This window comes from Lepidochelys kempii, chromosome 25, assembly GCF_965140285.1.
Source record: "Lepidochelys kempii isolate rLepKem1 chromosome 25, rLepKem1.hap1, whole genome shotgun sequence".
In the NCBI taxonomy this organism is placed as follows: Eukaryota; Metazoa; Chordata; order Testudines; family Cheloniidae; genus Lepidochelys; species Lepidochelys kempii.
In genome coordinates this window covers 10114467-10128628 of record NC_136404.1, presented here as the reverse complement: position 1 = coordinate 10128628, position 14162 = coordinate 10114467, and the positions used below count along the sequence as shown (strand labels likewise).

Genomic DNA, 14162 nt, shown 5'->3' with positions numbered 1-14162 from the left:
CAATGGACACAGCAGGGTTGGATGTTTATAATGGAGACTAAGGTCCAGCCCCACCTGTCCAGTGGGGGAGAACTGGGTGGAACTCCCTTGGGAGGTGGCAAGAGCACTCCTGGCTTAAGCAGAGGAGGTCACGCTGGGCACCCCTTTGGGGGCTTGGTGTATCCGTGGCACAGGACATGCAGCCTCTGGTGAGCCTGGGCCGCAAGAGAGCACAGCCAGGAGTCAGCGAATGGGAGATCTGAACCCTTTGGGCCTGATTCCTCTTTATCCTAAGGCCCCTTTACACTGCTTCTGGCCAGGTAAAAGGGCCTTCAAGTATGACCGGGCCTTAGTGCAAATGAGAATCAGCCTTGGCGTTCAGTGGGACTGGGTGGCAGGGGAGGTTTCCATGGCAGACAGCACATGCTCCTATTTTCAATTTCCAGATAAACACACCACCCCTTCTTCCTATGGGAGCTCCTAGGCACCACCCTGCCAGCCACGGAGAGCACAGGGGGACTCTGCTCAGAGTCTACATAAAGGGAATTCGTCCCATGCGAGTGAAAATTCGTTAATATTGTCAGGGCTGCTAGTTGGGTGGCTGGGTCACTGTTACACATTGTGAAGGACTCGCTCCCCACGGAGGCCCTGATTCAGGAAGGTCCCAAGGCACTTGTCTAAGGTGGCACACATCCCCGTGCAGGTATGAGCTTAAAGTTAACCATGTACTTAAGGACCTTCCTGAATCAGCGTCTTAGCCTGTAGGGAAGTGAGGCAGAGGGGACCTGCGGGAAGTGTCCTGGGATGATGGAGGGGCTAATCAATCCCTCTTCTTTTCACCCTTTTCCATAATACGAGAACAAAGGGTAGCTCCAAAAGTGCGAACCTGAGACTCTCCTCGAAGCGTCAGTGGGTGTATCTACGCTGCAGGTGGGAGGGGTGGTTCCCAGCCCGGGCAGTTGTACATGATCTGGCTGTGCTCAAGCGAGCCTGCCGAAAACAGGAATCTGGCTGCAGCAGGGCGGGAGACCCCTCAGGCTGGCCACCCAAGTGCAGCCCCATCCGAGGTCTTAGGTGCGTGCTTGGGCGGCCACACGGCTATTTTGGCGTGTTAGCTCGAGAAGCTATCACGTGTACACCTCCCAGCTGCAGGGTAGACCTACCCGGTGTGGGAAAGGGCTAAACTATCCTGCAGGCCCCCAGGGCTTTACTGAGAAAATATGTAACCCGCAGGGAATAAATAATTGGGCTGCATTCTGGCTCCTGCTTTGGTGACATAAAGGGGCTGGAGAGAAGTCCCTTGGTCCAAATGCAGCTTAGGGCTTGCATATACAGCCTTTTGCCACCCCCCGCCCCCTTGCAGACCCTGGCATGCCTGAAGGGTTCAGCGCTACAAGGATTCTGGGCTGCAAACCAGCCCATTTAAGTCTTATGCCTGGGGCCATTTTAAATCCTGCAGGCAGCACAGAATCCGGGGGTACGTCTACGCTGCAAGGAAAAACCCATGGTGCCAAGTCTCAGAGCCCAGTCAATGGATCAGGCTTGTGGGGCGTGGGCTGCGGAGCTAAAAACAGCAGTGTGTAGACTTTCCCGCTCGGGCAGGAGGAACCTGGCTCTGAAACCCGGCGAGTCAATCGACCCAGGCTCTGAGAGTTATCGCTGCAGTGTAAACATGCCCTAGGGGCCTAAAGCTATCTTTGGCTTCTCCCGGGTTGTGTCCTTTCTTCAGCATCTCTCAGGAGAGGTAGCACAGAACAGAATCTCGCTCCACAGTCTGGTCCTTTGGAAAGCTGAAGGCAGTGGGGGTTATGTTAGGCCTTTTAATAACCCTGAAACATACCTATTAATAGGAACATGAAGGAGATGCTATAGGCAGACAGGGGGCGCTGTTGGACATATTGGTGGTTCAGGTACAGCAAGATGGGGAAAAGGAGGAAGAAACTCACATTGCTGATCTGAAAAACAACAAAGCAACACACACATTCAGCTTAAAGGGCAAAGGACCTGTGTCAGCTCGGGCAAGTCACTTCACCTTTCCATGCCTCAGTTTCCCCCTCTATAAAATGGATACCTACCTCCAGTGAAAAGCACAGTATGCGAGTGAGGGGTTGTTAAAGGTGCAAGCGGCGAAGGGGTCAGTCAAAAAGCAGGGGTGAACATGGGTGTAGGGTGACTCCTGGGGAGGAGGGTACTGCTGTATTCTTTCTGACTGAAGTCAGCAAGCCAGTCCTCGGGCCAGATTCCTGGGGTAATTCCATGCAAGTCAATGGAGACATGTCAGGAGTGAGTCTGGCCCAGTGAGGTTAAACTGGCTTCTTTACTCAAGCATGGCCACCGAAATGCCAGTGTTCACCCGCCCACCCTGTCCCTCTCTCCTCCCCAAACTCCTCTAGTACCGCCAGCTCTGTCCAGCTAGCCCTGAACACACAAGGGAGTCCGGGTGGTATTGACTGGGAATGAGGAGCTTTGCATAAAGAGGCCAGTAAACCAGGATGGGGCAGAACTAGCATTCGCAAGGGGTGTGGGTGGGGTGGGATGGGGCAAGAGCAGGAAGATAGATGGGGTAGGGATTCGACTGGGGCCAGAGTAATGGGGTGTTACGTGGGAAGCTCTCTAGGGCGGAGGGGAGGGAGAGAGGTGGCAGCTATTCAGTACAACAGTGATCCCATGAAGCAATAAGCATCCGTTAATCATACTGGTGAAATTAACGTGACAAGATGACTCTTCCCAGTCCATCTTCAAAGCACTTTGTAACAATTACATGTTATTACAGTAATTAGCATGTTTTAATATGTTTAGAATCACAGACATGTAGGGTTGGAAGGCACTTTGCGAGGTCATCTAGTCCAGCCCCCTGCTCTGAGGTGGGATCAAGTATACTCACACTGACCCCGACAGGCGTTGTTTAACCTGTTCTTAAAAACCTCCAGTGATGGTGTGATGGGGCAAAGAGGCCCACACCAGCAGAGAGCCTATAGGCCAAGCTAGCTCTGCCCCACTATACCTGTAGCCAGTGCCAAGCCTGAAGGGGGAATAAAAGGAGAGAGTCTGGCTCAATTCTGGGGTAAGACATTTTAGCTGTCTAACAATGTGCAGCAATGTCCCACAGTGGTTTTGGGCAAGAGGAATCTTTTATCCAGTTGAAATTGCAAGAGGAATTGAAAGAGGTGAAATGTAGCAAGGACACCAGAACTAACAGCCTGATTCTTGTGAAAAGTACCCTGAAATCTCTACAGACCACGAGGGTCAGGAGCTTGGCGTTAAACCTCATCTGAAACGTAGCACCTTTGGGATGCATCTGTTAAGTACTGAACCAGAGGGAAGAGAGCCAGATGATGAACAACCAAGATGACTTCCTGCCTCGCCTAGGTGGTCCTCCTTTTGTCTCCCATCTAGGTACGAACTTGGGCCCTGATCCTGCAGTCAGTTCTGCAGGGATGGACCCTCATATCCGACTGGACTCTCATTCATCTCATGAATCTGATTGCAAGATCAGGCTTTGCTTATCTTGTGAGACCCAAAGCGATCTCAGCTCAAGGTAACATGGCTGTAGGCTAGAATGAAGTTGTTAGAGGTATGGTGCACAGGCTAGCATACTTGGGATGCAAATGTTGACGCTCTCCTTTAACTTTTACGGATTAATCTTGAATTGCATCAAGTCTTTCATGAAACCAGTTGATGCTTTTATTTACTGGAATTTTCAGGCCAAGGAGATCTGCCTGTTGTTGTCATTTAGCACTAAATCCTGCAGCTTTTGCACCCTGGACTGGGCAATATAACCAAAACTAGAATCGGCGCAGCCTTACCCTTCATATCTTCAGGTTGTGACACAACAGACGCAAGAGGAAATACTAGTCCCACTGATGAGATCAGTGACAAACTGTTCAAGAAAGGCAGAGAAAACATACCAAAGATGTAAAAATCACAAACAGGCTGTAAAAACATTCCTGAAAACCAGGTAAAAGAGGCTCCTGGAGAACAAACAGGGATTACAAAGGACAAGTGAAGAGAAAGTGTGCACAGAAAGGATGGCAGAGTGCAGATTACAGGAGTTAGCGGAAGGAATTAGCGCTGGTTGCTCAATCAAACACTCAGCAGACCGGAAACATAGATGTTTAAGGTTGCCCACACAGATTGCCTCATTGTGCATTGCGACAGTGTCCTTAATATCTGATCTCAACACGATTTCCCAAAAGATACAGTCTGTGAAGCACAGCAAGAGCTGAGATTAGTGGAAAGGTATAGTGTACAGGAGGATGCTAGGCTGGGAACTGTGCAAATGAGAATCAAGAAATATCAGACTAGCTGAAATCAGGGCAGTTAAGCTTGGCAGCTAGATGCTGAGGCACTATAATATTGTTGGCCGTAATGTCAGCCCATACCCCTCAGCCGTGAACCCTTGGAAAATTAGAAAGTAGCAGCTGACCTCCTCCAAGCTGCTAAAGGGATGGCAACAGGAATTCACCTCTAAGAGTGAGTCAGTTCATTGGCTTTCCATCTCTTGGGTTCACATACAGGTTTAGCTCTTGAGGAGAGTGAGTCAGAGTTATAGGTCCCCATTTGTCCAGGTCACATCATTTGGCAAGATTCTCGGTCTCAGTTTAGGAGCAAACCTGGACTGGGATAGCAGAGATGCTTCCAGGGAGGACTGAGCAATAGCAGGGCGGTGCGAGGTGGCCCTGGACTGGTGTAACGGGGCATGCTGCAGATCAGGCTAGAGGTGCAGGTGTGGAAGATTTTTCCAAAGAAGCTGCCTGCACTGTACATGGCTTAGGTCAGTGCTGTTCACTGGCACTAAATTCATTTCCACAGAAAGGGGATCTCCCCCTAGAGAAAATACCAGAAGAGGCAGCAAGAACTACCAGGCTGTTCTTTGCCCTAGATTCTAATCAGACTGAAACCGGTCGTTCAGCAGATGGTATCTCCAAGCCACTCCTTTGGAATCCATCTCATGCTCTAACCGTCACCAGCGGAGCGGGACTGTACATACCAATCAACCTTTGTCCCACTGCCAGGCACACCCACCCAGTAGTATCAGCCTGGGCCCGTTTCAGACACTGTATCATATCATAATCCGACTCTGAATCTGTCTTGCATTGCAAGAGCAAAATGGCAAAAGCTCAAGAAACAGGTTCAAGGGACATTATCAGTGATCCAAAAGAATTTTCCTTCAGGCACAGGCATTCTTCGACTTTTAGGCCACCTTTTAATAGCGAGACAGTCTCCTGGGCACACCTCCCCTCCCATTCATGATTGTATAATATCCCTGGAGCTAAACAAGCAATGGCCCACATGGAAAAGTAAAACATTGATGTGTTTCCAGCTGCCCAGTGCAGCGAGGGTTAATCAAGCTGGATGGGATTTTCAAAAGCACCATAGAGAGGAAGGTGCCCGACTCTCACTGAAAGCCAGTGGAAAGTTGAGCATCTAACTCTCTTGGGTGATGCTGAAAAACCTGATCTTCACTTGCTCTGCATTTCGTCTCTGGATTAACACGGGTGGAACTGAGAGTGTGGAGGGAATAATTGATTTTTTGGTTCAGTGGCCAAACCGAGGGCAGGATTGAGTTCACTTGGAACCAGAACTGATTGTTTTCAGGTTTCCTGGAGTCACAAAATGAAAAAAAGAATTTCATTTGTGTCGACTGCAGTGTTTAAAATGTTGATGGGAAACCAAGTGCACAAACTGTTCATTTGGAAACTGTCAAAAAGGAACATTGTTTTGACATTTTCCCCCCAAATTTTTTCTCATTTTTTTTTCAGCTGAAACTCTGTGCCAAATTCAACCCAAATTAGACACACACACCCCCATGCACTTTTCTGCAAATTTACTATTTGCTGAAAATATTTCACCCAGCTCTATAACGGGGAGCAGGATTTGGCCAGGTGGGGGTGGAGAACAAACCACGACATCTGTGATTGGTAGAGAACCGGTTTTGTCCAGAAGCCAAAGAGACTTTCTCACCATGCTGTACCTGAGTGGTTGAGAATAATTATGTGAGCATAATCAATGATTATTGCTCACAAGTTCCAGGACCTAGATTTACCTGACACCCTAGGGCCTTCAAGGCTTCAGCTACTAACAGTAGAAGCAAATACCGATGAAGCAAGCTGATGAAGGGTAGGCTGAGGGACTAGCGTGACGGTTCTGCCTGACACCCATCCACTCCCCATCCACGGGATCCTCTGCATTAGCAACAAGAAGCCATGATCAGAGGGCACGGCTACAGCGGAGCTGGAGGTGTAATTCCCAGCCCAGGTAGATGTACACGCACTAGCTCTGATCAAAGCAGTGTACTAAAAATAGCGCTGTATTTGCGGCGACCCGGGAGGCAGCATGAGTTCGATGGGACTGTTGTCAGGGTAAGTACTTAGGCAGCTAGCCTGTGCTGCTGCAGCTACACGGCTATTTCAAGCGTCCCGACTCGGTCAAAGTTAGCATGTGTGTGGCCACCTGAGCTGGAAAATGCCGCGCCAGCCTGCAGCATAGACTTAGAATCAGAGAACCAAGCCGACCAGATTTAGCATGTACTGAGCAGACACTTATGGTAATTCAGATGTCACCAGATGGCTTCATTAGATAATGCCTCCGCTGAGAGACAAAGATGACTGGGCCACTCAGTCGTGCCTATATTTTGAGAAAATGCCACAGAAACGGTGGTCGTTCCCAAGAAGTGAGGGAAGTTTGACACTCACAGTCCACTTGGAATTGCAGAAGGCTTTTTGAAGTGTCCCACAAGCCGCCGCTTCATAGAACTGGGGGATCATTATTAATAAAAACACAATAGCAGAGAGAGGCTCCAACGGAGATCAGGGCCCCATTGTGCTGGGAACTGCTCAGACACCTCATGAGACAGTCTCTGCCCCAAACAGTTTGCAACCTAGATCAGGGGTCCCAAACGCACGGCACGCGGGGTTATTTTCTGCCACCCGCCAGCTCCTTGTGGCACCCCCGAACCCCTCCTGCAGCCGAACCCCCTGCCCTGAGCACCCTGCTGCACCCCTCCTGCACTCCAACCCCCTGCCCTGAGCCCCCCGCCACACCCCACACCTCTCCTGCACCCCAACCCCCCTGCCCTGAGCCCCCTGCTGCACCCCTCCTGCACTCCAACCCCCTGCCCTGAGCCCCCCGCCACACCCCACACCTCTCCTGCACTCCAACCCCCTGCCCTGAGCCCCCCGCCACACCCCACACCCCTCCTGCATCCCAACCCCCTGCCCTGAGCCCCCTGCCACACCCCACACCCCACCTGCACCCCAGCTCCCTGCTGTGCCCCACACCCCTCCTGCACCCCAACCCCCTGCCCTGAGCCCCCTGCCACACCCTGCACCCCTCCTGCACTCCCTGGGGACAGGGAGGGCACGGAGTTGGGGGGTGGGGATTTCAGGGAAGGGGTTGGAATGAGGGCAGGGAAGGGGTGGGAAGAGGTGGAGCAGGGCGTCACTGAAGGGGTGGAGTGAGGGTGAGGCCAGGGCAGCCGGGGAGGCGGGGGTGGTCAGTGGTGCGGCCCTCAGGCCAATGTACTAGTCCTCATGTGGCCCTCGTGGTCATTTGAGTTTGAGACCCCTGACCTAGATGGACATGAGGCAGAAGGGGAAGTGATTTGCATAAAGTCCGTGGCAGAGCCAGGAATAGAGCCCATGTTTCTTGATTCCCAGGCCAATGCTGTACCCACTAGACCATGCTATCTACCAATAAAACAGCTACCCAGAGTGCAATGGGACTGCAGTGGTGGATTAGAATCCCGCGTGCGGGGCAGAAGCTCATCTGGAGGAAGCTGACTAGTGTGGACACACTCCACTGCTGTTGGTTCTACCCGTGCGATCCTGACAGTGCCCTGACCAGCGGCCCAGCACGCTCATGTAGCTGCTGCTGCTGGAGAAGCCCCAGTGGGGCTGGGAGCAGAATGTAGCCCTCAGCACAGTGTATCCTAGCCATGGGTTATCTGCCACAGCCGTTTGTTGGCAGACAACTGCCGGGCCAGCTGGTTAAAGCACTGGGTATAATAGCCAGTGTGAGAGGCATTATGCTATCTAGTTAAGCCTGAATTCCAACTTCAATTCTAACCCCTCTTTCTAGCTGCTAATAACTTCCCAAACAAGTTCCTTTTTTGTGCTGAAATTTTCCATGCTGAGTCTGAGCCTGGAGGCAATTTAAAACAAACAACCAAAAAAGTTTGATCCAGATCAGTTCAGTTTCAAGCATGAAAAGCAAAACAGGCTTCTCTTCTCCACCATCAGCCGGGTGGAGATTCCTCTGATAATGCGTCTGGCTGCGTAAACTTTCCATACCCTTTTCTCTTAGAGATTCAGGGGAGTAAACCCACTTGATGGAACAATTGGCTTAAGTGCTTGGTGGAATCAGACTCTAAGCCTTAACAATGTGCATGGTGCTGTACAAGGAGCCACGGGAGCGGTGCGCCTTTTGAAAATCCCACTAGGTGCCTATATTCAGATTTAGGTGCCTGAATCCCCTTAAAGATCTGGCCCAAATTCCTTACCCTGAGTTTCCCACAATCTTTGGGCCCAGTCTTGCTCCCATTGAAATCAATTGAAAATCTTTCGTTGGCTTCAGTGGGTGCAGGATTAGGCCCTAAATACAGGCGGATACCAGAGGGGCTGGTCAGTCACAAACTTCTAATTGATTTATTGAGTTTCTCCATTTATACATTTATCTGTATCTAATTCCCACTTATTTATATTTGCCAGAAGCTGGGAATAGGTGACAGGGGATGGATCACTTGGTGATTCCCTGTTCTGTTCATTCCCTCTGGGGCACCTGGCATTGACCATACTGGGCTAGATGGACCTTTGGTCTGGCCGTTCTTATGTTACCAGCCTATGTGAGTTTACAGCTGTCCTGTTGTCTTGGAAATATTGATTTACTGCTATGTACTTGTACTGCATTTAGAATGGTTTCAGAGTAACAGCCGTGTTAGTCTGTATTCGCAAAAAGAAAAGGAGTACTTGTGGCACCTTAGAGACTAACCAATTTATTTGAGCATGAGCTTTCGTGAGCTACAGCTCACTTCATCGGATGCATACCGTGGAAACTGTAGCAGACTTTATATATACACAGAGAATATGAAAAAATACCTCCTCCCACCCCACTGTCCAGCTGGTAATAGCTTATCTAAAGTGATCATCAGGTGGGCCATTTCCAGCACAAATCCAGGTTTTCTCACCCTCCACCCCCCCCCACAAATTCACTCTCCTGCTGGTGATAGCCCATCCAAAGTGACAACTCCTTACACAATGTGCATGATAATAAAGTTGGGCCATTTCCTGCACAAATCCAGGTTCTCTCACCCCCTCACCCCCCTCCCAAAAACCACACACACAAACTCACTATCCTGCTGGTAATAGCTCATCCAAAGTGACCATTCTCCCTACAATGTGCATAATTAAGGTGGGCCATTTCCAGCACAAATCCAGGTTTTCTCACATCCCCCCCACCCCCATACACACACAAACTCACTCTCCTGCTGGTAATAGCTCATCCAAACTGACCACTCTCCAAGTTTAAATCCAAGTTAAACCAGAACATCGGGGGGGGGGGGGGGGTAGGAAAAAACAAGAGGAAATAGGCTACCTTGCATAATGACTTAGCCACTCCCAGTCTCTATTTAAGCCTAAATTAATAGTATCCAATTTGCAAATAAATTCCAATTCAGCAGTTTCTCGCTGGAGTCTGGATTTGAAGTTTTTTTGTTTTAAGATAGCGACCTTCATGTCTGTGATTGCGTGACCAGAGAGATTGAAGTGTTCTCCGACTGGTTTATGAATGTTATAATTCTTGACATCTGATTTGTGTCCATTTATTCTTTTACGTAGAGACTGTCCAGTTTGACCAATGTACATGGCAGAGGGGCATTGCTGGCACATGATGGCATATATCACATTGGTGGATGTGCAGGTATACGAGCCTCATTTAGAATGATAATTTACCATTATTGATGATCAACCATGATTGATTTTCATTAATAATTATTAATAATATGTGATGATGTAATCTGAGCTCAGACTTGGGAGAACAGAGACCTTGGATTCTTCTATTCCTGGCTTTGTCAAAGACTTACTGTGTGACTTCACACAAATCATAGAAATAATGTAAGATGAGATAAGGAAGCAAAAATGGGTCCTGAGAAAACTGTACCCATTGGGTTCAATTTTAATCATGATTGCGGGCCGTTCTGGGCTTGGGCTTATTTTGTGTCTGGCTAGGAGGCCAACATTAGACTAGTTAGGAACATTATTTTCATAGATGTGTTTGCAAAGCAGAGACTAGAGATGGATTTAGGAAAGTAGCTGTAGCTATCTAAAAGTTACCATTGCACTTGCGTTGGTCTAGGATATTTGTCAGACAGAAGAATAATTGACAGCTGGTGTAACTGAAATAATCATTGCCTGCCCGCAGCTAAGGGGCTGATCACAGCAAGTACCACTAAAATTCTAAAGAAAATGAATGACTAGCAACAAACCACAATGGAAGAAAGCCAGTCACAGGAGGAAAGCTTAATAGGAAAGACAAAGCAGACTGGTTTCAGAGTTGTAGCCCTGTTAGTCTGTATCAGCAAAAACAATGAGGAGTCCTTGTGGCACCTTAGAGACTAACAAATTTATTTGGTCATAAGCTTTCTTGAGCTGCAGCTCACTTCATCGGATGCTGAGCTGTAGCTCACGAAAGCTTAATGCTCAAATAAATTTGTTAGTCTCTAAGGTGCCACAAGTCCTCCTTTTCTTTTTGCGCAGTTGTTTCCATTGCAAAGTGGGTATAAAGTGCTACCACTCCGATCTGGTGGCAAGTTTACATTCATTTTGTCCTGGTGAAAATGACAGCACCAGGTGCAGGGTAATGGAGAATCAAACCCAAACCTGAACAAAGGACAAAGCAAACTAGCCCTAGGGAAAATTAGGAGTTTTGCTTTTCCCCAGTGGGACAAGTCCTGGAAGTACCCAAGCTAGTTACTGTGATGTATTGAAAACTGTGTTAAAATTATATGCTACCACTTTACATTCTCAGGGTTTCCTGGTCCTGCTTGCAGGCCAGAGGGCTCTGTAAAGAGGTGTGCAGTCTAGATTTCAGCAATCTGTCTGCAAAGAGTCAGCCTAGAACAAGGTGGGATGACTTCTGCCTCTCTGTCTGAGGAGCAGTTTGCTTTCTCTCTCTCTGTTTTTTGTTCTTGAGTGTTCAAGTTCTGGATTTTAATAAATAAAGTAATGTAACGTCGCAAGCTGCTTGAAGGATAAAACCATAAAATACTCCAACTTCCCTCTCTATATATGACTTGGATGTAGAGTTACCAAGTTAGATCCTAGTTATCACTGGTAGTATGTTGGTGGGACAAGGGGAGAATATTATCCAAGGCTCAGAGGAGACAGGCTACCCAGGGCTTGACAGTGTCAGGGAGAATCCTTGAAGTTCCTCCTAGATGCTGATGGTGTAACCGTTTGTACTAAGGAGCCCATTCACCTAAGGAGAGCTACACCACAGCGGTGTTGGAATATACCACTCTGAGTGATTTCCCTTTCAGATTTACATGGTTTTTCTTCTTTGAGTACGGGGAGTTCTCTGCTGACCCTCTATTCTCTCAATGGCCCAGATTCCCATAGGTATTTATGCACCTAACTCCCATTGAGTTAGGATCTGGCCAATATCTCTCCAGCCCTGACCAACAACATGACTTGGGCCCAGATCAGCAGGAAAAGATCCAAAACCTTCAAGCTGGCCTGTGGAAGCCTGAGAGGGAAGTTACTGAGAGTGGTAAATTCCAACACCCCATTAGGCTCCTGTGCAGGTGGACATTAGAGTCCTATTACAATGAATGAAGTCAAATGACAAACCTGCTTCCTTATCTAGCTTCCCTGTTTATGAGCCCATTAAAGCTGCTTGAAAACTGGCAGTTTGTCTCCAGTGAATCACCACTTTAGTTGTATCAGAAGAACTGTGCGGCCCAGACCTGGATCTCTCTGAGCCTAAAGTCTTTCCAGCAAAGATGGGGTTGATACTGCTGGAATGGGGATAGGATGCAATTGATCGAACGCTGTACCTTATGTAGCTTGCTGGTTCCGTTTCTGTTAACGCCCGAGGAGAAACTTGTGCTCCTAGGTTTCATGGATCACGAGGTGCGTGAAGGAAGATGATGGGCTCCATGAGAACCAGAGCCAAGGAGGCACAAGGGGACACATGCAAAAAGGTGTTGAGATGGAAGTGAAGGGAAATATACAAGGGATTGTTAGCACCCTAACAATATCTGTCTCTAAGCTCACTATTTCCTTGCGCTCTTCCATCTGTCTGTATCCACCGGGTTCCTCTTGTCTGGTACAGACTGCAAGCTGTTTGGGGCAGCTTGTTAGCTTTGTGTCTGTACATCGCCTAGCACAATGGGGTTATGGGTCCGTGGTTGGGGCTCCAAGGCGCTACAAGATATAACTAATAATAAATAATAATAGGGCAGCAATGGCTGGAGAATTTTCACTTAGCTACTATGAATTATTACACTTCTGCTACTGAATTACAGTGCAATCATCAACTATAATTCATTGATTACATATTTAACTGTCGATTTAATTTATATGTAGCCTTATCTTTTGTATCTAATTTTTATATAACGTTTTAAAAAGGACTTGATCTAAGACATGGGATGGAACAACACAGTCTTGCATGAAGTTATTCCGTAGCAGCAAACCACAGCAGATGGTAAGAATATAACTTTTTAGATGCCACCCAGGATCGTTTTGAGAAGGAGCCTTCATTGAAAGTTCTGCTGATTTAATGCTGCAGCTGCAGCCGCCGATAGGGAGGGCCATATCCTCAGCTGGTGTAACTAATTGGGCATAGCTCCACTGAAGTCAACACTGATAAATATTCAGACAAGGATCTGGCCCCAGGCCATGCATGAGAGATAAAGCCCAAAAGATTTGTATAAAGTGCCGATGCATACAGAACGCGTCGTATTATTTATTCATTTGAAAGCACCCACTGCTGTATTGTGCACCTCACAGTGAAAACAAAAGGGGCAGATTTTCATGCAAATTATCATAGTTCGATCCAGCTGAGGGTCTGCCTCAAAGAGGAAACGATCTGCCTACAACTTGGCCCTACCAGTAAGGGGTATAAACAGACTGAGGGGGAAAGGTGGGAGGAGAGGAAGGACAAAGGTGCCGATCAATGTCTCATCTGATCCCCAGCCAGTGCTGTCAAACATCTTATCTAAGGCGCACTTGTGAGCTGGCTGACATATCTGCTCAGGGGAGTTGGGTGTATAAGATACTACTCTACTCTCCCCTGCGGGGGCCGTTCACCGTTACAGGTCAAAGTGCAACTGGGAGAACCACCACCGTGGGGCTGCTACTGTCAGCTCCCTTGCAGATAGAGGAAGAGTGGATCGAGCCCTGAATCTAACCCCAACCCCAACGCACTGGCCAGCACAGAGGAGGAAGTCAGCTGTGCCACAAGAAGAGCTGGGATAGCTGACTTCCCCCATGGAGCAAGCCGGGAGCAGCTGACTCTGCTCCTGGGGCCCCATCCTCAGTGCACATTGCTAGGTGCCAACCCAGCCCTTCGTGTCTGGTAGGGACTGGGGCAGAGAGTTGCTAGATAAAGCTGCACCTGGAAAAGACTAATAAGCTAATGCTGGTAAACTGCTGAAAGCAACTGGAAGGTGCGGTGAGGATTGTTTCTGCCTGCCAAAGGGTGACGGGTCATTTTTTGTGGGGGGGGGGGTCCAGTGCACCTCTGAGTAATTACCTGGTTTAAGGGAAAGCATCTGGGCCTCATAAAGGGAAAGGAAGAGAAAGATGCTGCTAGAAGAAGCTGTTTAGAGTCAGCCGAAGGGCCCTGTAGGAGACCCTGAGGGACCTTGAGTGTGGAAGATGGGGTTCGCCTGCTGATTAGAGAGAGCTGAAGAAGGCTGAGCTGGCGAGGAGAAGGGCTGCTTGGTTAAGAGCTGACTGGCACAGAAGACTAGGGTTGCCAACTTTCTAATTGCACAAAACTGAACATGCTGGCCCTGCCCTGCCTTCCCTGAGGCTCCGCCCCTTCTCCAAGGCCCTGCCCCAACTCACTCCAGCCTGCCTCCCTCCGTCTCTTGCTCTCCCCCACCCTCACTCACTTTCACTGGGCTGGGGCAGCAGGTTGGGGTGTGGGAGGGGGTGAGGTCTCCGGCTGGGGGTGCAGGCTCT

At 48.8% G+C, this 14162-nt stretch overlaps 1 protein-coding gene across 1 annotated transcript in view; it reads right to left on the bottom strand.

Moving 5' to 3' along the window:
• Positions 1-14162, bottom strand: part of ACER1 (alkaline ceramidase 1) — a 36998-nt gene that overhangs the window by 13472 nt on the left and 9364 nt on the right. The window contains exon 3 of the mRNA XM_073324222.1: positions 1820-1934. Within this exon, the coding sequence (XP_073180323.1) occupies positions 1820-1934 (115 nt within the window). The remainder of the gene's footprint in view (positions 1-1819; positions 1935-14162) is intronic.